The 25066-nt window shown below is 42.9% G+C and overlaps 1 protein-coding gene across 2 annotated transcripts in view; it reads left to right on the top strand.

Moving 5' to 3' along the window:
- Positions 1-25066, top strand: part of TEAD1 (TEA domain transcription factor 1) — a gene marked incomplete at both ends in the record, with an annotated part of 86420 nt that overhangs the window by 40199 nt on the left and 21155 nt on the right. Inside the window, 7 exons of one of the 2 annotated variants that reach the window (XM_079536803.1) lie at positions 8875-8935; positions 11901-11963; positions 18935-18946; positions 20120-20254; positions 20439-20485; positions 21068-21129; positions 22959-23083. In XM_079536803.1, the coding sequence (XP_079392929.1) occupies positions 8875-8935; positions 11901-11963; positions 18935-18946; positions 20120-20254; positions 20439-20485; positions 21068-21129; positions 22959-23083 (505 nt within the window). The remainder of the gene's footprint in view (positions 1-8874; positions 8936-11900; positions 11964-18934; positions 18947-20119; positions 20255-20438; positions 20486-21067; positions 21130-22958; positions 23084-25066) is intronic. The other variant, XM_079536804.1, reaches the window with a different exon arrangement.

Raw genomic sequence — 25066 nt, 5'->3', positions numbered from 1 at the left:
GAGGTGCAAATGAAGGCCCTCTCTACTGCAGCCCTGGGAGCAGTGCTCATAGCTGACTTCTTAAGACAGCTTCTGGATCTGCCCACAGTCCTAATCACTGAGGAAGGGAAGTGACCCTTCTCCATTAAAATCTCATTACAGTAAATGCTGAATGAAAAATCATGTCACAGCTCTTCCCATTTGTAATATCATCAGTGGGAGAAATCTACCTGTTGAATGCTCTGCTTTGCTCTCTATTAATGCTGTGATGGGGCACAGCAGAATATATCCCCAAGTGAGTGCAGTCTGCTATTACTATAGCAGAGGAGTTCAAAGGCATATTTGACAGTAGACAGAGATGTTTTACAGAATGTACTGAGTTTTCTTGAGGCTGCTCACTGCCCGCAGACTGGATACGTGAGCCTTGCAGAGAGAGGGACCTCCACTCACTTGCAGCTCCACACCTGTGTCTGACAGACAAAACCTAGTCCTGTATGCAGGAAGGGGGGAGAGTTCGTCTGTGGATGTTTCTGGAGTTTCTATGCGTATTATCCAGCTTGTGTGCACTGACATGTTCATCCAGACTTCTTTCAAAGTTATATTGTATAAACAATATAATGCTGTTCTTCAAGGCGAGCCTTTCATTATGTTGCTTTGTGCAGCCATTTCCCAGGCTTTTAAGTACCATCAGTGTGTGCCATATGAGTCCAGTCAAAGGAAACACAGCATTTCCAGCAGCTGCCTCTCACAGTTCTTGAGTCACAGGCTCATGCTCAGAACTCACGGCACATCAATGCACAATTTAAAGCAATTTTTTTGGCTTTTTGGATCATTCTGCTGTGAATTCAAAAGACTTTTTGGTGTACGGAGGTTAGAAATGCGTAAGCGATAAGACATACCTACAGCTTAAAGAGGGTAGAGCATTGGAGTCATGTAACGCTTTAATATTGAACGTGAGCAAGGAAAGATGCTATTTAGTCACAGTTAAAAGTATTTCCTTAAAAAATAAACAGTAGAAAGCAAACAGGCAGACAGAATTTCTCCTCTGCAAATGAGCATTGCTTAAACAACTGTAATTCCTTCAAAAGTGAACTTCATTTTGCCTAAGTACAAACAGAAATGAAGCCACCTACTGAGAAATTCTATTTTGCTAATTTTTATCTATTCTGATGCAAATAGTGGTTTTAATCCCCTTAACTCATCCATCATGCATGACAGGTCAGCCAGCCCCACTGTCTGTGTGTTTGAAGGATTCCCGGCCGGTTTCGGTGGGTTGTGCTGGGCACAGCCTTGTGTCTAAACTTCTCGTGTCACTGCAGAACTGCAGCTACCATGCAAAACAGGGCAGTGGTTCCATCTGTGTGTGGAAGTCGTGCAGGGTCTTTGCAGATAGGTTACTGAGAGTTCCTATCATAGCAGGGGAAATAATTAAAAAAAAAACATGTCAGATTAAGGACATAGGGTTTTTTATATAATCCACTACATCTGTAGCTTATCCAGATAGATGGCAAAGGTCAAGTTTGGGGATTTTTTTCCTATGGGGATTTCTTTGTGTATTCTGAAACCTAAAATAGCTGTTTGTTTTGAAATGCGTTTTTGATTGCAGTAAAATACAGTTTATAGTAAGTAGAAAATAATTTAATTGTGAGAGAGCGAAAATTTCCATGTGTTTTTATAACATTTAAATTTTAATTAAACACGGCTTAGAGTGAATTATAAAACCTTCTTTTGTTGAGACAACTGACACTGACAAAATCTTAATTAATGAATATTCAGAGAGATCTCTGGATCACTCTTCTTTCTCTTTGAAATATGTTCTGCCCGTGTTTTGAAAAACTCAGAAGAAAATTAATAAACATAGCTTATATGGAATATTTCCCAGTGTGAAAACCTTCCAAACGGAATCCAATGCATTGCATTAGTGTCAGTGAAGATTTCTAAACCAGATGTGTAGATGGGCTGCCTTTGTTGTTTTGTTTAAAACTGAGGCTGGAATGAAACCAGAAGGTTAGGACTTGACATGATGAGAATGTCATTCCATGCTACCACGAGGTCATTTCCCTTTTGCTGTATAAATTAAGTTGTGGTGTTGCTTCAATCTGGAATCTCTTCGTTGTTTTTAATGCAGTACAAAAGAGTTATTTTATTTGGAAGTATCGTGATATAACTTTAACGAGTAATTGCAGTGGTTAGCTCATTAGCATCCAAAAGGATTGTTTCAGTTATTTTATTTCTTGCATCTTCATTTTCCTCCATCCTCTTGGGCAACCTGGTAACAGTACACTGTGCAAACAGTTAATTTGTGTATAGTAATACTGAAGTGGCTTACTGTAATATGAAACGTGTGTCTCTGTGCACACACCATCAGGCAGCCCTCGGAACCCTTTTAGGGACCCAAGGTCTTTCTCTCATGCCAGTCCAGTCCTGGGATGAAGGCTTTTCTGCATGGTCCCTACCTAAATCCAGAGCCTTGATTTGGGAAGGTCTGGGTGCAGGAGTTAAGCAATGAGCTCTGGAAGATATCAGATGCTTGGTTATTTTGCTTTGTCCCTGGGCCCATTCTGTGTCCTCCAGCAAGTGCACATACAGAGAGGTAGAAAACCAGTGCTTGATGCAGGTTTAGGGCCAATGGTTTTGTTGCACAGCAAGGGAAAAGCAGTACCCGTTCTCTCCTGGGGGCCAGCAGAGTTGTTTCCTGCCTTACATTTACTAAAGGCTGCCCAAACAGTGGCCTGACACATCTGGGGCTGGTGAACGGTAAATTCTCTAAGTGAAGTGTCTCATCTTTACCTTAAGGCATCACATGTGCTTACACTGATGCTTAAAGTTGGGGAAAAAAGCAGAAGAGGAGAATGAAGGAAGCATTTGCATGGGCTCATTTGGCAATTAAAAATACATAAGTGAAAGAATTGCCATGAACTTGCCCAAAGGGCTGTAATAAATAACATCCTGCCTAACTCCTGCATAAATGTTCTCTATGGTTTTGCATGAAATGACTGTGTTTCTTTTTAGAGTTGTTGGCTAAGTTGCGTTTGTTGTGTTGGTTTTTCTGTGTTGTTTTTTTTTTTGTTGTTTTTTGTTTTTTAGTATTGTAACGGTTGGAATAGAAATAGGCTTATGTTTTTGTAATTGTAGTAAACATATTTTAAAAATAGCTGTTTGATTAACTGTAAATATTACCAGTTCGGAGGTTAAAAGCTGTTGTTGAAGTCATTCAGGGAAATCCAGCAGAAGTGGAAATATGGCAGAAAAAGCTGAACAATATGGCAAAAGAATATTTGCTGACTTAAGAGCGCAGGATCAACACCAATATTTTTCCAGTGATGCTAAACCTCTTGTAACTGCTAAATTGGATTTGTAGTTGAATGAAGTATCAGCTGCTGTTGGACAAGCCCATAAAGGCAGGACGGCTGGCCTTTTGTAGGCCAGGCTTAAAGGACGATTGATATGTTTTAGCACTTTTGGGATTATTGTGATTAGGAGGAAGCCTTCTGAATGATAGAGAAAAGGGTGTAAAAAACACAGTCCACAGCTGGTGAGCAGCATGTGTTTGCTGTAAGGAGAGGTCACGACTAGTTGATCCTGCTGGTTCTGGCATTGATTGACAGTCAAGAAAACCTGATATTATGAAGCGGACACTTTTTTTCTCTCTCTCTTTTTTGTCTGTCTTAAGGAAATGACGAGTCCGTTGCATAAAGCCAAAGTATTTTCAACATTTGGAAGGCTCACAGGTTGCAAGCTGAATGTTCAGAGTCCCCACTGCAAATGTAGGTTGTTAAAATATCATCTAGAAATTAGTATTCAGCCCGGTGCTGTAAGAACACCGAAAAGGAGCTACAGGAACAGCAGAGCTGGGTCTGTGTTTGCCTTTTTCTTACGTGTTAGTCTTGACTAAAACCCTCTTTGTTGTAGAGTAGGAAATTTATGCTGTGTGTGTGGAAATTTCAAGTTTGCCGAACTTGTTGACTGTGATGCATCTGGTGTATGTGGGGTACTCGGTGAGGAGTAATATGTGTACAACAAATCTGACTGTCAGGAAAACAGTTTAATCGTTTTATTTTTATTAAACACCTGCCCCAGCAAGCATGCAGGCTATTTCATCTTATCTCCTCTGCCCACTTGGAAATGTTGCTCATTTAGATGATGGGTTTGGGTTTTTTTTCCCACTTTGCTTTTTTTTTTTTTTATTTGAAGGAGCCATCCAAGAGCTCACAAATGCACATTTAAATAGTTGGATCCCTGACTCTTTTTAGTGGGGCTGTACCTCTTTCAAAATTTGAGTTTAGCATACCACACAGGAAAGAACACAAGCTTGCCAACTCCCGCTGAGCGTTTTTTCAAGCCTGTGAAAAGAATGAATTATTCAGCAGTAAGCATGCTTACAGCTGGCCATTTGGGAGCTTTGATGTGCGAATCAGGCGGTTGCATGAATGCCCTTATTGTCATGTTATGTGTACACAGTGTGTGAATTATTGAAAATAGTGAGGCCTGAGCCTCATCTGGTAGAGATTACAGTGCAGGCATGCTGGGTGAAGGTCTGTAATTGAAAATCCCCAGATGCTGTTTATTTGGCCTGCGTCACGTGGCCCCGTACAGAAAGCTTGTCTGAACAAAATGCTGCCTGCCTGGAAGCACCGCCCAGCCCCCTCCAGCCCCCCAAACCCAGGGTGCGGGCAACTTAAACACCTGCCCATAATATTTTTAAAAGCTTAAATTAGATTTGCCTATAACGTTTAAATAGAGGATGCCTTACTTAGGGGTTTAAACTGCTTAGCCAGTTGTTGACTTACTGAGCTCTTTTATCTACAAGAGGTTTTTTGTTAGCCAATTTAGCTTTCGAGCGTCTTCAGAAAGCGGCACCAGCCAATTTTAGGCAAGCTCTCCCAAAGTTGGGAGTTCTTGCTGGCAAAAGGCAGCAGGAAAGCTCAGCTGCCTTGGATCCCACAGCTGCCTTCCACTGGAGGAAAACCTTCACCCCAACCAGCCTGCACCCCCATGTCTGTGTGCAGACCCCCGTGTTGGCTGGGCCTTTAGTCCGGCTCATGCTGGCTCGTGTGTGAGCAGCACAGACAAAGGGATGCGGTGCTGCTGGCAGCACACACATGGGCTCTGCCCGAGGCCTGGGAGCATGCTGGAGGCTCCTGATGGAGCCCAGATCCTGACAGAGCTTTGCCATGTTGGAAATATGGCCACGAACATGACATAGAAAGTGGAATGTTTGTTTTAAGTGAAGTCGAGCACATAGGTCTGTGTCCAGGCTGTGTGCTAAGTATATGAAATACCTGTGTCAAGCCACAGTCTTGAAGAACTTGTGAAAATCATAGTATGCTGTTATTTGAAAAAAAATTTAAAAATAGGTGTTGCTACATGGTCATTGCTTACAATTTTTGCTGAGTGTGGAAATCAGCTGTTCATTTTCCAATGGCTAACCAACTAAATTTCCCATACTTGTCTATTTTTATCACATTTGGATGGTGCCTGTTACCGGGATCTGGGGGCAGGAGCTTGATTTGTGTTATTCATGTTCTAAATAAAGCCAGCTGCCTGCCCCATACGCCGTGATGCCACAGGATTGAGCAGGAACACCTGCAGCCAGCACCCGTCGTGCCTGGGCCACCTCCACAACCCACTCAAGGCCCTGCAGAGCTGCCTATGGGGTGCCCATTTTGCCACCAAAGGGTGCACCAAGGGTGGCACCCAGAAGCCTCACAGAGACCTGTATGGGGGCTGATGCTAAGCCTCTTAAGGCTGCTTTTGGAAATAATGGTAGCGGGGGAGGTTTCCCCGGACAAGGACCCTCTGTTAGAGTAACAACTGCCTCCCGGGGGGGTGGGTGGGAGCCTCCCCTCTCAGCAGCTGCTCCTACTTATTTAGGAGGAGAAGAGCAGAAATGTCAGTCCTCCTCACTCGCTGCTTGTGAGGTGTCTGGGATTGCTGTCCTCTCCTTCGTTTGGGGTGATGCTCCTCAGAGCAGGCAAAGGAAGCCTGGGAGCCCAGGTGGGGCTGTTAGCCAGCAGAACCCTTTTGTCTTTCCGGCCACGACTGAGAAAGATGTTGTGTTGCGTAAAATGCATCTTCCCCCGTGTCAGTGCAGGGAGAAACACATTTTGCAATTGCACTGATGTTACAGAAGGGCATGACGGGTAAAGAGTGACTTTAAAAGCAAAACAAACATTCAGAAAAGCCCATATAAAATGTTTCATGTTGTCCTCTCCCAACCCTTTGGAGGTCCCTGGAAAGGACTGCTGAGCAGTGAAGATATCTTATCTGACTGATCACTTCCCCACACCTCGCTTTCATACCTGAACCAAATCATTCATAGCAGGAGACTGTCATAGCAGATGACAAGGAGAAGGAGCTGAACATTTACAGTTCATAAACCTGACCTCTCCTCTTCTACTAGGCAATTTCCCGTATATATATGTGACAGGGAGAGATCGAGAGGGTGTGTATGGAAAGTATTTCCACAGCTGAGCCCTTCTTAGAGAAAAACAGATCTGTTTATTAACTGACATTTTTCACCCTAATGTTTTTAGTGGCCAGTTAAAGAAGTTTTTGAGCCTTTTATTTCAAACTCTTCTCATTCCCAAGAAGAGGAAAGAGTGTTTTTAGGGTTATTTGTCCTTCCTCTCCTTAAAATCCTCTTCTGGCCTTGATGGGTCAGGAGGTAAGGTCTTTTCTGTTAGGATCCATCGCAGCTGGTAAAGAAGAGCAGCAGTGTTTGGTAGATAACACAAAGGCTGTAAGCTTTGACTCAGGGCACCTATCTTGTGTATGTCAAGCAGTGCTTATGTTTGTGTTTATGGTATTTTGGGAGTCCAAAACAGATTCCACATCTTTTCAGATCATTCTGGTTAGGCAAAAGATATGTACTGAGCTTCATAAAGCTTTTGAATATCCCCTGCTCTGGCTGAGCAAGGTGCATATTTCCATGTTGAAAATGTAGCTGTAAAGGAAAAATAAGGCTGTTGCCTTGATCACTTTGCACAGTTCCTTGTAGAGCTCCCTTTGTCATGCTGTTCCACCTTGTATTGACTCTTCTTGAGCTGGACTCCAGCTGGATCTCACCTTAAGGGAAAGCCACAATCTTGTCATTCTTCTCCCTGCTGGGCTGGAGCGGGGCTGGCCAGCCCCCTCCTGATTCCAGCCGAAGAGCTTCATGGATGGACCTGGGGCCTAAGTGGGGACGGCACTTACTGATAATTTGAGTAATGCAGTCTAGACTTTCAGTGCTCAGTGTTTTTTTATATAGCTGCTTTTTGTGTCAAGTGGCTGCCTGGGAATCTGAGCTTTCTTTTAAAAACAGTTTTTTAGCTCTCTTGACTGGGGAGAATACTGTGAAGCCATGAGAAGGTTTAACTCTTCCTGCCTCAGCTGCAGCTGAGGGCTGCACAGGGCTGCTGGAATGGACTTAGTTGTCTGGAGTGAGCCGTGCTGTGACCACAGTTCGTCTGCGTCTCAGAAGGGCTGCTGCTGGGCTTACAGGCTGCTGCCCCTTTGGGCTTCCCAGCTGCAGGCAGTCGAGTGTGTCCTCCTGTTTTTCTGTTCATTTTTGTCTGCTCAAGCAGTGCTTGTTAAAGGGACAGAGCAGAAGCGAAAAGTATTGGAAGACTCTTGCCCTGTTTAGTATTGTTGCCCTGTTTAGCCTGTTTAGTATTACCTGCTATCATCGTAGGCCATTTTCTTTTCCTTGTTGCCATGGCCTCAGGATCTTGATCTCTCCCTTGTTTTTTTTTTTTCCCAGACTGTAAACTTCTCCATCTTCAAAAAAAGCTCCAAAAAGCTTTTCCATTTAATGCTAATGAAAGGTAGAGCAGCTCCATTTCTCTTCTTTCTACACTCCCCAGCTGTGTACTCATCCACTTTAAAACAATTTGGTGGGCGACAGGTTATTTTCTTAGCCTTCCCATTTTCAGCTCACTGCTAAGTCAGTTTTCTCATTTTCTGCACTTGGGCTTTTCCCCTGTGCTGAATGCAAATAGCTCCATAACTTAGGACTTGTTAAACATGTATATTTAAGTTGTTACAACTCATGAAGAAGTAACATAATATGCAGTGAAAATAAACAGGACACCACACAGAACTTTGTTATCATCCATGTCAGCAATATTTAGGAAGGAAATTATTTGGAAAGAAAATATTAGTTCGTATTAAGTAGCGCAGTGTGTGACTGAAGAAGAGTCAAATAGCCATTTTAGACACTTGGAAATACTCTATATTTCCAAGGGAAACAGAGCTCTAAATAACAAACCACCGTGTTGATCAGCCACGCTGCAGCAGGAACTTCTGCGCCGCAGGGTTACCACTCTTGTGCATGGCATTAAGGATGTAATTTACAACATGGTGAGACAGTGATTTCAGTCAGTGGAAGAGGCAGAATGCTTCCCAACAGAAGATTTTGCTCTCCTCCTTGAAGAAGCTGGAGAAAATGCCAACACAAAACCGTACTATCAGGCTGATCAGTGCTTTGGGTTGAGTGGTAAGTGGTCTTCACAAGACCCAGGTAGGCCTGGGTGGCAAACACCACCCGGTGTAGTTGGAAGATAAACAGGGAGAGGCTAGACCTTGTGTCAGCCCTTGGGACAGATGTCCCTAGCCCGAGACCATCCTGGTCAGTGGCCATAGTGCTGCCACTCTACCTGCCTACAGTTCCAGGTCTTAATTGGAAAACCAAGATAGCCTCTGTGTGCTGATGGTAGGACATATACAGGAGATGGAAGAGAAATACTGTTGATATTGATTGATGAATAGTTTGCAAAGTGAAAGCAGAGTAGGTACAAGAAAAGGTCGGTCTCATATACATGCAGCTCATATGTTTCAGTGTCATATTTTGATTGTGTTTATGGATGTGTTGCTGCTTGTCCCTTACCATTCATTTTTCTTTGTTTCAGGTAGGAATGAATTGATAGCCAGATACATCAAACTTAGAACAGGGAAGACACGGACCAGGAAGCAGGTAAAATAACCCAGTGGGGAAGTATGCGTTTCGGTGAATAACAAAACATGGTGTTTTTGGCTGCGGTGGTTGTCTGTGCTTCAGCTCTGACAAGATGGTGTATCGACTTCACTGACTTCACAACCTAATTCACACTTTTTAGGAAAAATATTTTAAATTCCAGATTTTTTTAATGTGCATCATCTCAGTGAAAGCTGGAGGTGCATTTTCTGTTGGTCTACGTGTGTATGAGATTATTATCCCCTGTATTTGGGGAAAAAAAAACTCAAAAAGTCAAAGCAGAAGCATATAGCATTGTTCCTGTTTTCTACATAAGGATAATTACAGAATGAAATGATTATTTTGAGACGGTGAATAACCAATAATAATTTCTGAATGTCCAGCCAATTCACCAATATAATAAAGGTTGTGATTATTGGATATGAGAGGTGAATGAATAAAAATTATCTAGTGAGACTGATGCTAATCATGCTTTCAGCTCGTGGGCAGTGCTTGCTACAGGATGAAATAATAATAATAAAAATTCCTCACAGAGCCTTCAGGCTCCTAGTCTGTGACCATGGCAAGATTTCATTCATCAACGACTCAGAATATACCTTGAGCCAGTCTTGAGTCTTTTTTAGACAATTATTGCATAACCATTAAGTTAATAACATATGACTAAATCCTTTGATTTATAATATCCATGGGGTTCAGCAGCCTTACAGAAGGCACACGATCTGTATGGTTTGTGTGGTGGTTCTTGAGCCCTTGCACTGTTTCAAAATGCTTTGCCAATTGCAGAGTCCATTTGTTTTCCCTAATGTTAAGTTTGAGATTCCCCTCCACGTGTGTGGCAAAGGAGAAGGCAGCATCTCATACACTTGCATGCTATGCGTGTTTTGTAAAGCAGAGAAAGGTGACACTGAGTCAGAACACATAAAGATGGCCTGCTGCCAAACCTCGTGCTTAAAGCATTTTGAAGTGGGTGATATTTTGCCCTGGGTGGTGGTCTTTGTCAACTGGGGAGAAAGCATATGTATGAGAGATGAAAAAAGCTATGAGAAAGGAGAGAAACTGCAGTGCATGGAGAAAAGGAGCAAACAAAAGATTGGCAAAGAAATCTGCGAACAAAAGGCAAAGGCCCAAGCTCTGCCCTGTGTTATGCACATGTAGACTCCCCCAGTTGGGAGCTACAGTGGGGATCTTAAAATGGCATCGGGATTTCAAATGCAGACTGGGCTGGATCCATGTCCAGCGTGTGCTGGCAGAGCTGCGGTAAAACCAAGAGGGCTGTGATGGCTTGCACATGGCCTCTGTTCTTGTGCGTCCCTCTGTAATATTTCATTAATCAGTTTTGATGTCTAGAAGGCTTTGTCATTAGTTCCGAGTTTCAACTGAACAATTGAATGTTACAGTTGTGCTTCCTGTATAACCTTTAACACCACTAATATCCTGCTGAAAGCAAAACAAGTGAACACGTGTCAAAACTTGGTCTACGTGTTTGACCACAAAATTGCTTAGTAAGCAAAAGTATAACGCTAAATTACTGCAGTCTGGTTCCCGAGCTGCTTCCTGAAGAGCTCTCTGAAGGTGGCCTTCAGGGGCTGCGCTCACTTATGCATTGTTATTTGCTTCTCCACTAAAAAATCAGGCTTGCTTTTTGTTGTTGTTGTTGTTTTGTTGTTGTTGTTGCTATTGTCATGGAATAATCTTACAGAGGGAGGAAATGAAACTTTGTTTCTCCTTTTCTTTTGCTTGTGTTCTTTCCCAGTCAGGAATTTTAACTAACTCAGGAAAACCGTACAACACCTGGTATGGTATGCCCTCGATCAAATCAGACTAAAGATTTTTCTTTAGCAGTTTTTCCCATCACTGCAGTTTTTAAACCTTCACATAGAGGTCTGGGGGGTGCTGAGCAGTACCAAGCAATGCTGGTCGGCATCGATATCATGGATATCAACAAGTGGCAGAATAAATAGGAATGTGAGTCAGGATCCCGACCCTTCACTGCACAGGCAACAACTGGGCTATGAAATGGTCTGGTGCAGGGCAGGGATTACACACATTTCTCACCAAAATGCAAAATGTAATAACAGACCAAACCTAGTCATTACTCGAGCTGATGCCCAGTTACTTGTCTCTAGTTACATGAACATTTTGTGGGCAGATTTGATGCTGAGATTGCAGAGACAGGCAGAGTGGTTTCTGGGACTGCATTGTGCCAATATTTTACCATTTGTTCCAGAACTTGAAACATTTCAGTGGGGCCAAAACACAGCAGTGGGGCCGAAACAGCCTGAAGCTCCTTGCTGGAGCTGCAGAACACAATACGAACGAATGGATGCAACTTCTCGCCATCGTTATGTCTTCAGCCTAGTGCCCAGGGGTCAGGGTGGGCATCTGCAGCCCTGGTTGAGAGGTGGAAGTCCTGTGGGCTGCGTGCTGCAGAATGTGGGACCCACCTGTGGATGGGGTCTGTCCCAAAGCATGCGGGCTGCAACCAGCTGCAGGCTGTGTCCTCTGTCTTGTAGCTGAGTGCACAACCCAGTAGGCTGCACGTCTTTTTTCCTTAATCAAGTCACTGCAGTGATGACCAGTATTGTTAAGTTATTGTAAGAGCTGGGTATCTGTCTGGGAATGTGGTATCTTTAACAACAGAGCTTACTGAAGATGCAAATAACTCAATTCCCTTGGAATTTTTTTTTTCTTTTTTTTTTAAAAAAGAGAAAAATAGATATTTTAAATTTGATTTGCTTTTTGTTTTTCTTTTGTTTGTTTGTTTGTTTTTTTTTTCTTTTTTCTTTTTTGTTCCTATAAACCTGAACAATGTAGGTGTCTAGTCACATACAGGTCTTAGCAAGAAAGAAAGTTCGAGAAATTCAAGCCGCCATTAAGGTACGTTTGGCTTGCCCAGTTGTAGGGGGCTTTTCATCTCCATGGTTACAGGCTTTTCCTTTGTTTCCTCCCTTCCCCTACCCTGCAGGTGTCTAGTCACATTCAGGTTCTTGCCAGAAGGAAATCTCGTGATTTTCATTCCAAGCTGAAGGTATGCGCTTTTCTGCTTTTGGGCTTGTGGTTGCTATGCCTGTCCCTTCCTCCTCCCCGTGGTGATGGGCGAGCTCCTGGTGCTGCCATGCCTGTAACCTCCTTTTCCTGCATGTGGTAGCTGTCTGCGTCTCTTTGTGTTTAATCTCTGGTTTCTGCACTAGCATCCACATTAAAAACATTGTCTTAACACTGTCCAAATGCAAAGTGAACTACTCTTTGTAACCGCTCAGCACCTAAACCTGATTTTTAACCCATCCATTAATTTTTTGTTTTATTTTTGAACAGCTGAGTGCTACGAGTGTATTTACATACACAAGGTTTTTATACAGTTGTGTAGATATACTTTTTTTTTCTTTTTTTTTTCTTTTTTTCTTTTTTAGATAGGGTGATTGTTTTCTGTTCCCAAATGTTTTTTGTCTCTGCTTTTGAAATGCTATCAAGAATACTTAAAATAGATTGTGCCAGAGAGCACAGCTTATCCAGATTGCTCTAGCTACAAGACACTACTAAAGTGCAATCTAGTATCACCTGAAGCTAAATATTATTTGCAAAATTCTATGGAATTTTATTTTTTTGAAGTAAAACGTTGGCATTTAATCTTTGGAGAGCCTCAGTGAGAGCCCTGTCCAAGGAAAACTAAGTATGTTTGCTTAATCTGACGTGATGAACCGTACGTGTCCCCATTTTCTCTCGTTTCCCTCCAGTATATTCTAAGGCTAAAAAGAAACTCTTGGAAATGTTTGATGAGGGTTTCTTGGATGGCTTGTTTTTTTAAGATTTCCAGCAGAGATCCTGGGATGCATTTTGCTTTCACGTTACTTAAAAGTGGAAGAGGGGGTTTTGCAATTTTTTCCACGCTTTTTCTTTTTAATGAAAAGCAAAAGAACTTGTAAATCTTTTCCTTCCATCCTTTTTCCTTTTTGTTGATTTTTATTTTCCGAATGAGAACAAATCGCGTTTTTGTTCTAGCTGAAAAACGAAATGTTTCAGCAAGTAATTTCACGAGGCTAAGTGGTGAGCGCTGCAGATGCTTACCACAGTCCTGGAGCTGCAGCGTATAAATAACAGCCTGGCTGTGTAACAGGCCTTCTTGACAGAAGCACTGGGTTTTTCATCCGCAGTGGGCAGCATGCTGGCAAGCTTGTATGGCTGTTGGTGGCTGGCTTTTTAGCTGCACTGGCTGAGCAGTTGGGGTTTGTAAAGAACAACTAAGACAACCTAAACATACTGCTTTTTAACCGAGGGTGCAATAATACAGAGATATGTAGCATTTTAAGCTTAAATTGTCAATCCTTGATGCCTAAAATTACTTATGTAAGGAGGTGGCCTTACTGTAAGAGGTGCTCAGCACCAGCAGCTCTCAGGGTGTTTTGCAGGGCTGGTGAGCACCTAGACTACAAACAGCAGGAAACCCACCTAGCTACTAAAATGCAGATTTAGGAGCCTAACAAAAATATTGGATTTGCTCTTCTAAAATATTTCCTTTTCTCAATGCTAAAAATAACATAAAAATGAAGACAATTCTAAAGCAAAACATATTCTTAGTTGCTGCACCTGCTATCAGATTTTTGTCAGAGCTTTCCGAAGGAACAAGCAGCTAAATGCCATCTAGTACTATTTGAGACCTCTGCCCTAAGTGGCATTTGCAGTAAATAGGGCCCCCAGGGGATTTTTCATCTTGAGGAGTCGCCTGAAGAAGGGAAGATCTGTCAGGGCAACAAGGTACTTCACGAGGCCTTCAGATCCCCCTGCTCATTCCCACCCGTCAGCGGGTTGCAGCTCTTCCAGGGCTGAGCAGAGAACAGGGAAGCTGCCATTATGTTTCAAGAAATTCATCCATATGTGAGGAGCCTCTCATGCCCATGTCACTGCTGCTCTGTGGAAAACATTTGCTTCAAGACTTCCTACAGCTGCTCCGTGAGGATGGGGAGCGTGCCAGTGACATAAGGTTGCCAACCCCTGCACTTAGAATACTCTCCAGATATCACTAACGACAGAATCTGCCTCAGTCCTTCCCCAGCAGGCTCTGCTGGTCAGCATCTGTTCTTCCTGCCCTGCTACCTCTAGGTAGCCATCCTGCCCACAAGATTTAGCTCCCGCAGGAGCCCAAGCACAGCCCAGGTGACTCTTCCAGGACCCCTCGCCTGAGGGGTGCCCAGAAGCAACAGAGGAGCCAGGTTCTCTCCGTCTCCTTTCCCTTTTTCTTTCTGCTCTTGGTTAGTGAATAAGGTGCCACGGCACAACATCTGCACAGTACCTTACCAGAGAAATTGCAGCCTCCTCTGCAGCACTGCCTGCATTTCTCTTACTATTCCTTTATTGAACTATCCATCTTCTCCAATGCTCTTTGTAACAGAGAGCATTTGCAGATGCAAAAAAATGTGTTCACCTTGCATTCATTTCACATCAGTGATGTACTTCTCAAGTGGTTTTCAGTGTGGACTGTTTTGGTGGCAGTTCAAACTGCCCTATCAGGAACCCCAGAAAGGTGATGGACTCTCATTTATCCTAAAGCAGTGTTGCCAGCATTTCCTCGTGATAAGAGCCAGAAAGAACATAGGCAAAGGAATAAACCATTTCTGCCTCAGGTCACTTTCAGCTATTTTAACAGTGAGCTATCTCTTCCTAGTTGTAAAGCCCTGTAAAACTCTAAAATGCTCAGTTGGTGGTATGTGCAGGAGAGCAACTACTACTGAAAATAAGAGAGGTACCTGATATCAGATTTGCCACATACAACATGAGAGGAAAGTACTCCATGGATGAAATTCGGAGATTCTTCATGCCAGTCTGTAGCTATAATTTCAGTCAGCTCTGACTTGAGGCCCTTTATGTCTCCCATGTTTCTTCCTCTTGCCACCAGGCCTCCCAGCTCCATGAACATCCCACTTGTGCACATGGAAGGTTACTGCAAAGAAGATGGTGCTTCCCTGTGTGTGCCAGTGCTGCATTAAGTGAAATAATCATGAGCAGGGAGTTGAGGGTTGCAGGAGCATAGCACGGAGGCCCTCACTCCCCAGCTGATGTCCTTTACTAGCAGTTTTTTTTTGTAATATCATTTCTAATTGATCTTTTGGGATCTGGCCAGTCTGTCCCATTGACCTCAGTTCCTGATCTTTTACACTGACAAACGGTGTAACCAGCAAGTCTTCTTATCCAAGTACCTTCTGGGTTTATTTTAGACCAGGAGATATTTATGTCTCGCATTGGTTTGAACCGTCCTTGTGGCTGAACGTGTCAGATCTTCTTGTGGCTGTCTTCTGCGAAATCCATATGGATGGAAAGATTTCAGAGCTGTCCACGTGACTTTGAATGTATCTGTCAATGGCATTGGGTAGAGTATTACTGAAGCTTGGCGAAGACAAGAAATCTTGGCTTCTTGCTGTGATGTTCCCTTGGTCCAATGAAGTTCCTTTTCCCTGGGGACACATGCCAGCAGCTGCTGCAGATGGATGAATCCTTAGCCTGCAAGGAGTTCTACCTGTTAGTGCTATTGCTGTATTTCAGGACCACCAAATGAGAATGCCCTGCTGGCCCTTCTAGTGATGTTACACATTTGAATTTCTTTTCCAACAGAAAAACAATCCTGTTTTAGGGATTTTATCTTAATTTTCTGAGGTTATTAAAATCTTCCTGAGGTTAGCGAAATTTCGTCTCATGAAAGAGGAAAGAAAGGTTGAGATAAAGTGGTCCTTGGAGACAGATCTGAAAGGTGGCTCCTCTTCATGACATTTCCTCTTGTGCAGCAGAATTTTTAATTTATAATGTTTTTCCTTCTAAAATACAGCCGTCTGTAGTGTCAGGTTGCAGCATTTCCCACCTTTGCGCTGGCAGGGAGCCTGAATCAATCAGGAGAAAAGGTAGATTGGAAGTTGGGCCCAAACAAAGAGTAAAGGTCTTCACAGCAGGACATACATCTATCTTAGACTTTCATTTCAGATATGTTTTTCATAGAGCAAGATTAATTAGACAGAGACAAAAAGAAACATTAAAATGCCTACAATTCACACATATATTACATGTTGTAAAATCCATTATTCTACATTCCACATTGAGGGATAAAAAGAAAATATTGTTGTCAATTATAAAATGCTAAAGATAGCTCTATACTTTTTAAATGAACAATGATAAAAGCCTTGAAAAATTCCCTTTGATGTGAATGGAGTCTTCAGCATTTTGAAATACAATAAGATGGATTAATTGCTACTCATTAGGCAGCAAGTTGGGACAGCTTTGAATGCGCATTCTCTTCTTGGCATTAGCTATTGCCTGGCTGAAATAGCCAGCTTTTGTATTTACTCCTGTCTTCTCTAATAATAAGCAAATTGGAGATCAGGGCTAGAAACACTGAAGTGCTCTCTATCTTTTGTCCGGAACAATTGTATATTTTCGTGATTTGTTTATCCTTTTTGAGCTACAGCTAATTATTGCAAAGGTTATTTGAATCAATACAAGATCTGAGCAGAATTAACATCTGCAAAATTGCTTATTAGGATAGTATTTTATGCTAGTGTTACTGTACTATCCATTTTGTAGCATATTGTTGTTTCTTATGTCATATTTTTTTCCTTACAAAAGTTTTGTATTTTAAATATTCGTGCAGGTTTTAGGCTTTCTTGAATTAATACTGTGTTCTGTTGTGCATAATTTTCCTCATGCTGTCCTAGTTTTGTTTGTTGGGTTTTTTTTTTTCCCCTAAAGTCATAGACAATGTGGTATGCAAAGCCCCATTTATCATTCTAGGATAACAGGTTTTTGTTTTTTTTTCTCTTGCTGTAGAACTGATTGATTGAATTGTTCTGCTGTTTATGTTGGATTAAAAGAAAGTCGAGCACAAATCCCTTTGTGCTTGTCATGTAGAACACTTGTTTCACGTGGGGCTTTTATGGATATTAAGAATTATAATTGGATGATACTGGGGCAGTATCTTATCTAATTTAACTATGTCTTTTGCATTCCAAAAAACTAATGGGTGAAAAGTAAAACTCAAGGGCCTGATTCATTAAAAGTTGCATAGTCTCCTTCCGTTAGGTTCTTAGAGCTTACCCCTTCCTAACACAAGGTGTTTGCAGCTGCAGCCCAGAGCAGTCAGCTCAAACAAGAAGCAGATCCTGTTCTCCGTTATGGTGATGATGTTTTAGGGATTTGGTGAAACTATTCCAGATTTTCATTGATTGCGCTCTAAATCCACCTCAGTAACATCTCCAATTACCTACTTTTAAGAAGAAGGGAAGACAGTAGTGAAAGGGTGCAGCCTGTTACTTACTACAGCGTAATTCCTGGGCTTCTACAGTCCCATCGGAGCTCATAAATTAAGTAGGGTCAAGTCAGGGCAGGGCCAGATGGGACCTATCCAAGGAATACCTTAAGCTCTGATGGGATTTAGTGATTCGGTGGCAGATGCTGTCCCCCTGCAGCTCCTGACGAACCTCACCACAGTACTCTACAGCATGCTGGGCCATACTTTCATTTTATGTACATCAGTGCAAACGTCCTTGACCAGAAGGATTTATTCCAGCTTTACACAATGGCACACGTGAGTAAAACCAAGCCCTTCTTCTTGGACAAGATAGGAAATCCAAGTCTTAACTCTTTGCGGTCATTAAAAATCCCACAACGTTCCTGTTTAGAGTAGGGGTGTTAACCCATTTGTCCTGGCCAAATTCCAACCTGGGTAATTACTGTAATCTGTCTGTTTAAATTACTCTTGCAGTTTTAATTGGACATATTACTTCTCTTGCCGCCTAAACTGTGATGTAATACCATTGTGTGTTATTAATCAGTTATCAAGTTTCATCCCAGAAGCAGCACATTGCAGTGATAGGTGGAAAGAGTCATTCCCTGCTGGTTGCAGGCACTCTCTGCTGCAGTATGAAAAAAGCCCAGTCTATTTGTTTTTTAAAGTCGTAGGCAAGCTGATATTTCAGTTCAAATAAGCAGCTTCAAAATGTGGTTTTTCTGTTTCTTTTTGAAGCCTGTGTAATCCGCCTAGTAATACATGTGCAGCCCACCACCTGGAGCTGGAAGTGCTGTGTGCTAGTAGAATTCAGAATCTCTTAGCATTTGCTTTTGATTCTGAATTTGATTTCTGCCATATTTCAATGTAAGATATGTTTGCTTTTAGTTAAAATGGTCTACTGACTTCCATGGGTTCCTAAACCTGTAAAAGGTGAAACTTCCCATTGATAGATATTGTGTCTTGATGCTCAGCAGGGCTGGCAGATGTGTCACCATGGGGATGAAACTCCTCAAGAAGAGTCCTCCTGCAAGGGATATGTGCTGAGCTGGCACCTCTCCATTTTGCTTTTTCTCCATCTTTCTAACATGTAATCAAAGGACTGAAAAGTGGCCACTACCAAATGCAGCAATTGCTACAAGGAAGGCATGGAAGAACCTGTAGTAAGAGGTCTCATGCCACTGCACCCCTCACACCTTCCTGCATTGTCAGGGGCGGTCAGGGTTGGGCTCAGGTGAGATGGTTGTGGTTAGAAGGGAAAGCTGCAAGTTGGTGAGGTGGCCAAGTTGAGGTAGCATACAACAAGAGAACAGAAGCTGCCCTGCAGATATCACATGAGCTATGGTGTGGGGATCCTGAGGGTTAGACAGGTCAGATGGCAGCGTGCTGTCCTGCCACAGGTGTGAGGGACTGGCTACAGCCTCTCCCCTGCCCCTTTGCTGCCAGGGGCTCTTCTCTCCCAGCTCAGGGAGATGAGGGCAGTGATCCCCTGCACCTCTGTTGCACGTGGGGACCTGCTGTAAATTACCCCCAGAGCGTTGCTGGGCTTTTAGTTTGTTATTTTTATTTCCTTTTAATGAATCAGTCCCTTGGTGAAAGTGACATGTTTGTTTAAACCTGGTATTTAACGTTGAGCAAAATGCTCTTCCTTTGTCCCTTACTATTTTGTTCATATTTTGCTGAAAATCTGCTATTCTACACAAGCATTTTAATAAACTGTTTGTTGTTGTATCCAGGTAACAAGCATGGTAAGTATTCTAACTAAACCAAGTATTATGTACCTTAGCTGTGCTTGGCGGAATTTTTGGCTAGCTTTTCCTGTACTCTCAGCCTGTGCTGTTTCTGAAGGAGCTATTCAAAGGAAGGACTGCTCACCTATCATACTGCTCCATATAAGCTTTAGAGGGAGCATATGTGCAAAGTTGTATACTGTATATAAAAGCATGCGTCTCTTGCCAGCATGCGTGCTACTTTGCTTGTGAAGTAAAACCTGAAGGCCAACAACATCCTTGCCTAATATTGCTTGTGTTCTTTCATCCTAAGTCACATACCTAAATGTTAGCACATATTAATACAGTATCTCCAGACAGGGAACCCCACCATTCCAGATAGCAGCAGTCTGTTGGTTACCTTTGTTATCGGTCCTAAAATACCCCGCTGCATTAAGAGATGTTCCTTTTCTGTTCTGTGATCGTGCCTGATGGGCAGCGTCTAGGACTCCAAATTTAACACAAGTAATCAGTAACTCTTTTCCTAAACTTGTTCCTATATGCTTGAAAACAGCAGAAATGTTATGGCTGTCTGTTTTCTTTGGGATCGCTGTCAGCCAGTGATGCACTACAACTGGGAGTTTAAATTGTATTTTGGTATTAATTGGATTTTGGTGATCCAGTTTTTAAAATACTTGTTGTAAGACAGACTCTGAGCTGGCTCTAAACATGTAAAGACAAATAAAATCTGTCGTCATTTACAGTCGGTCGCAGTTCTGCGTTCTCATTTTGCAGTGTAATGCTAAAGGCAGATTTCTCTTAGTTCTAAATGATAGAGCTCAGATCTCAGCGGTCCCTCTCTGGCAAGCAGAGCCTTAGCAGCAGACTGACTTACTCTGTCCTCACTTAAAACCAGCAGAATCTACCCAGATAAATAGGTGGGCAGCAGTTTGCTCTCCCCAAGCTTCTTGCATGTTGGCAGAGCAGACTGTGAGAATCCAGGTCTACCATGCATGTCTGAGAGGAGGTTTTGCCTTCAGGTAGTCTGAGTGTTAGCCTTTGTCCTGGTTTTTTTTTTTCCTGCATGGTTTGCTATTTTTGCATTTTCTGTGTGGCTTTTTAAGTTTTGATTTATGTGCTTGTAGCTGCAGTTATTTAACATCATTTGTTGTGCCAAATGTTTTAAGACTCCATGTAATTGTCATATTAAAGGATCAGACAGCAAAGGACAAAGCACTCCAGCACATGGCAGCAATGTCATCAGCTCAGATAGTCTCAGCTACTGCTATTCACAACAAGCTGGGCCTGCCAGGAATTCCCCGTCCTACATTTCCTGGGGCACCTGGGGTAAGTTGTTAGCTGAGTCCCGAAAATCCCTGTATTCTCTAACACTGTTCAGTAGAAATCTAAGGCTGAGTGAATGGATTAATGCTTTCACTTGTGTCTTTGCAAAAGGAATCGTGCTTGTTCAGAAATATCCCAAATCTTTCAACAGGGAAAACAAATGTGGGTCTGTTTGTTCTTCTTTCAGTTTTGGCCTGGCATGATTCAAACGGGGCAGCCTGGATCCTCGCAAGAGTAAGTCTGAAAATTTGAGTATGTTTCTATCTGCAGTGTGGGGTGCTTTGTTGCCACAGGATATCAGTCTTGCAATAATTTGCACATTTTTCAAAAAGAAGGAAAAGTGGTTATAGGGTAGAGACTTGCAGTGATGTGATCTCATATTTGAAAAGTTGCAAGGGATCGCATCCCTCATCAGCCATGGGAAATGCAATCCCTTATCTCTGCAGTGGCTCTGGAGCAACGTCTCCCAGCCTTATTTTTCATCTTCTCCCTGCCTCATTTCCTTGAGCTCCATGGGAATCTTTGTGCCCCAGTACTTCGATGTCCTCTGGATTTATTGGGAGGCAAAGCATCTGCATCTGCTGGGATGGTTGCAGCAGGCAGGGCAGAAGCATGGACAAGTTCCTCACTTCAGCACATTGGGAGTATGTAGTTCTCATGCTTCTCTCTCTTGCTGTTGCCTCTTTATGGTTGCTACATATGCTACGTAGGAGTCAAATACATTTGTGAATAAAGTTCATTAACTGCGTGTGTGACTCTAATGGAATTTACTGTTGATGGCATGGTGTATGATTTTTTTGTAACTATTTATTCCAGTGTAAAGCCATTCGTTCAGCAGGCCTACCCTATACAGCCATCAGTCACAGCTCCCATTTCAGGTAACTTTTGTTTCTTGTCTCCACTAAAAAGGGTTGGATTGTGTCCTGAAATGGACAGAGCCACTACTCCGTTTCTAATGACCCCAGCAACCAAACCAAACACTAGTCTCTAACAAATACCAGTGTCCTGGTACTTGTTATGAGGGAGAATCAGTGAGTTTGGGAGTTTCGTGTTTGATGTTACATTTTGGATAGCAAGTGTTAATACATATGTGAGGAGTTGCTGTGATACATGATCTCTAGCCAGTGTTTCATACTGTAGCAAAATGCATTGTAAAAAATGAATAGTAGGATGCATGTTTGTATTTTAACAGCTGTAATAATAAGCCTCCATTTATTGTTAATTAGGGCTAAATCTCTTCAGAAATCATTTGCGTTTAGCCTTGTTTTTGATATAAGTCTATGTGTCTGTTATTGGTAACTCTTCTCCTCCTGAAGCTTCAGCTCTACCTGATACCCCTTTGTTGGATGCATAATGCTTGCTCTGACACTCTGACTTCTCTGCTCATACTGATAATGCCCTTTCCATGGCTTCTTCCATTCTCCTTTTCACACCTAACACCAGGAAAGATATCTATTTCTTTGCAGGTGACAACTAACTTTACACTTCTCTTGCCAAACTACACCACACTTCTGACTCCCAGCTGCGGTTTTCTGACTCCCTCATACTTTGTGTTGTTTCTAACTTCCTGCTATACCATATTTGTGTCTGTCAAATACTTTGAATCTTTTTTTACCTGCTGTTCTCTTTCAGAATGGGATTATTAATTTTTCTAAATCAGTCAGAATTCATGCATTTGCTTCATCAGAGTTCCTGTTCACACATAACCAGTCATTGTTGTAATTCCCTGTTTCACAAGCCTCAAACCCTCTTTGTGTAAATTTGAGGGTTGGATCCAGCTCCCAAACTCACTAAGAGATATGGACACAAACTATCTGTGACCTCTCCCTGGTTCTTAACCGTGTTATCCTGGTTTTCTAACCTTTCTTGTGTGTCTCCCAGGATCAGCTTCTGCCTTCCAGCTGCAGCCTTTCTCTTCTTCCTTTACTGTTTTGTTTCCTTCTCATCTAATTTTCCACAATGAGGAGCAGAAGATAGCATTTATTCATTCTCTTGAGGTGAATTAGAGATGGTGGCTAACATCCCTTCTCTCTCTAGAGCATGTCATTCCCTCTTTATTATCAATTTAAAACTTTCTTTTTAGAGTATGATTCAGCTCTTTACAGTAATTATTTATTATTATCTGTAATATAATGATGCCTAAAAGCTCCAAAAGAAGACAAGGACCCAATGTGCAAATACATAGTAAGAAACGGTCCCTGCCTTGGAAAGAGTATACACTAAATAGAAGAGAGGAATTGAGAGTGGCAGAAGAAATAGGCAGAAAGAGAGGTGGTTTACTTGTAACATGTGGCACATTAGGAACCAGAAATGGAGGCCAGTTCTCTTAACTCCTTGAGGCAGTAATACCTCCTCGGAGCCTTGCTGCTTGTTTCCAGGCAAGAGTCAGCTTTTAGTCTGTTTGAAGTCTGCGTGAAATCTCTGTAAATCTCTAAAATCCAGTATATAATTTAAGCAAAAATTCTGCAGTGAGTTACAACCTCAAGCAAACAGTGGAGCCAACCTTTTATTTGTACCATTTTTAGCTTGTTGGGTTGGGACCTCTTTTCCTACGTGTTTTCTCTGTTGTCCTTATTTTCATTCATTATTTGTTAAAATGAATATAAATGACCAAGAGTTACCTGGGTGATTGCTGGTTATATTTAATTCAGAAAATATAAACTGAGGAATGATCAACGTCTTGATGAAAATGGTTCCTTTTCTTTAGGATTTGAGCCTACGTCAGCTCCAGCTCCGTCGGTCCCTGCGTGGCAGGGCCGATCGATTGGTACGACCAAGCTCAGGCTGGTGGAGTTTTCAGCTTTCCTTGAACAGCAGAGGGATCCCGAATCAGTAAGTGTTGCCCTCATGTCTGCTCAGCTTTGGCTTTCCTCAGTCCCTTCCCATGCGGAGCGTGCTTTCCAGGACTAAGCCTGGGGGAATACACTCCTGGTATTGCTGTGTTCACTACCGCTCAGTGTAATATTGCTTTTGTGATGGTACCACATTATTCTTTCTTGCCCTCTTTCTCTGTTTGCTGAAGGGAGAGAGGCCTGTCTGAGAGCAGGCATGGTTCACTGTGCCTCACTGTTAACCTACTTTAGCAGCTGTACCAAATTGCATCATGTTTTTGGCAGCAGTTCAGTGCCTAACTGTAAGTTACAATTTAATCTATTTCCTAGCAGAAACAAAATCAAGGACTTGTATAGAAATTATGCATGGCCCTTTACAAAACTGATGTTAGGGTCATCCTCTGGGTGTTTTTGGGACAGTGATAGTCCCTTTGAGTTCAAGCCTTCCTAGCATGCAGCATTTGTCTGCATTGCTTCTTTTTTTCTTTTTTTGAGATTACATTTCTAAATCTGTGGTCATTGGGTCTTGCTTGATTTCGTGCCTTGGGATCCAGTCTGAGGTTTTTTTTTTTCGTTTGGGCTTCTTTTTTTTGTTTTGTTTTCTTGAGGAAGGTTTTGGTTTATAAGTCTTTGTACTGCACCTGCGGGGGTAGATTATGGGATTGGCTGTAGTATTTTATTTATGCCAGTTAGCCATGAACCTTGATATTAATCATTACATATTTACCACAGGCATTTGTGAGTAGCCTAGCATGGTTTCTACTGTGTCACAAAAAAAATCAAAAGAGCTTCTTTTAGCTCGAGCCTGAAAATTTTTATTGAGATAATTTCTGAAAAGCAAATACTGTCATGAATGGGTGATGTAGACAGGTCATTCTTGTTCAGATGCCTGGTAAAATACAGTAGCTTGGAGCGGTGAGAAGTTATCGCTTGCTCTTTGTAATTAAGTACTGGAAACCATAGCCTTTATGGGCTCTGTCCAGAGGTGTTATCCAGGGAGTGTTTACCCTGCATAATGGAGACTGGAGACATAGCCCAGAAACCTTACAACAAAGGAATGCTCCTGGCAGAGAAACACCCCAACGGAAATATGCCATATCTCAGCTATTCATACACTAAATATGTGGCAGTGTGGAGGGCTGCTGAGCGTCCCGTTTGGCCAGGCTCAGTTAATGCTGAGGAAGGCGGTGTCTGCCAGCAGGTACTGTTGGCTCCGCTCTAGCTGGATGGGTTGCTGCTGCACGGCTTCACTGAGACTGGCTGCACTGCCACCTGGAGCAACCAGGGTCTAGCACATGCTGTCAGGCAGTCCAGGCCCTGTGGGCTGCACAGGCAGGCTGCAGCCTCAGTCACCCTGAATCTCAGTATGCCCCGGGCTGAGCCACAGCTGGAACAACTCTGCTTGAGTGCTGTGCTCTGCCAGGCAGGGGTTTCTGTTTCTGATGCAGGGAAGGCAGCACCCAGGTATCCCTGCGGGCAGCCCAACCAAACACCTGTGGCTGGGTGCTGCACAGTGTGCCCTACTGATCCCTGCTGCACTCGGGCTGCTCTGACAGGGGATACTGCACATGTGCCTGGAGCGTGTTGGCAGACGGTACAGCCGAGCAGCGTGCGGCGTGACTGCACTGCATGTGGGTGAATGGCAGCTTGGCGCATCCTGAGTTACAGTTCTGCCAGAGCCTGCGGCAGTGCTTCTGGGCTGCAGGAGGTTCTGCGCTGAGGGTGCACTGGGGCTCTCAGTTTTCCTGTAGGTGTAGGCTGTGGGAAGGCAGTGCATAAGGGGTGGGGGCCTGAAACACAGTTAGCCGACATAGCCTCCTAGCTGCTATGAAGCTTTTTTTAGAGTAAACCCGTGTTATTTGGAATTCCAGAGGTGCAGGGAGGCCCACTGGTGCTTGTTCCAGCTTGCAAGCATAACTACTGCAGAGTGCATTTGGTAGATGCAGGAGGGGTTGGAGAGAAGCAGAAGCATGGAAGTACCCAG

Source organism: Tetrao urogallus (genome assembly GCF_951394365.1).
Source record: "Tetrao urogallus genome assembly, chromosome: 6".
In the NCBI taxonomy this organism is placed as follows: domain Eukaryota; kingdom Metazoa; phylum Chordata; class Aves; order Galliformes; family Phasianidae; genus Tetrao; species Tetrao urogallus.
Note: the sequence above shows the minus strand (reverse complement) of the source record. Positions and strands in the feature narration are given on the sequence as shown.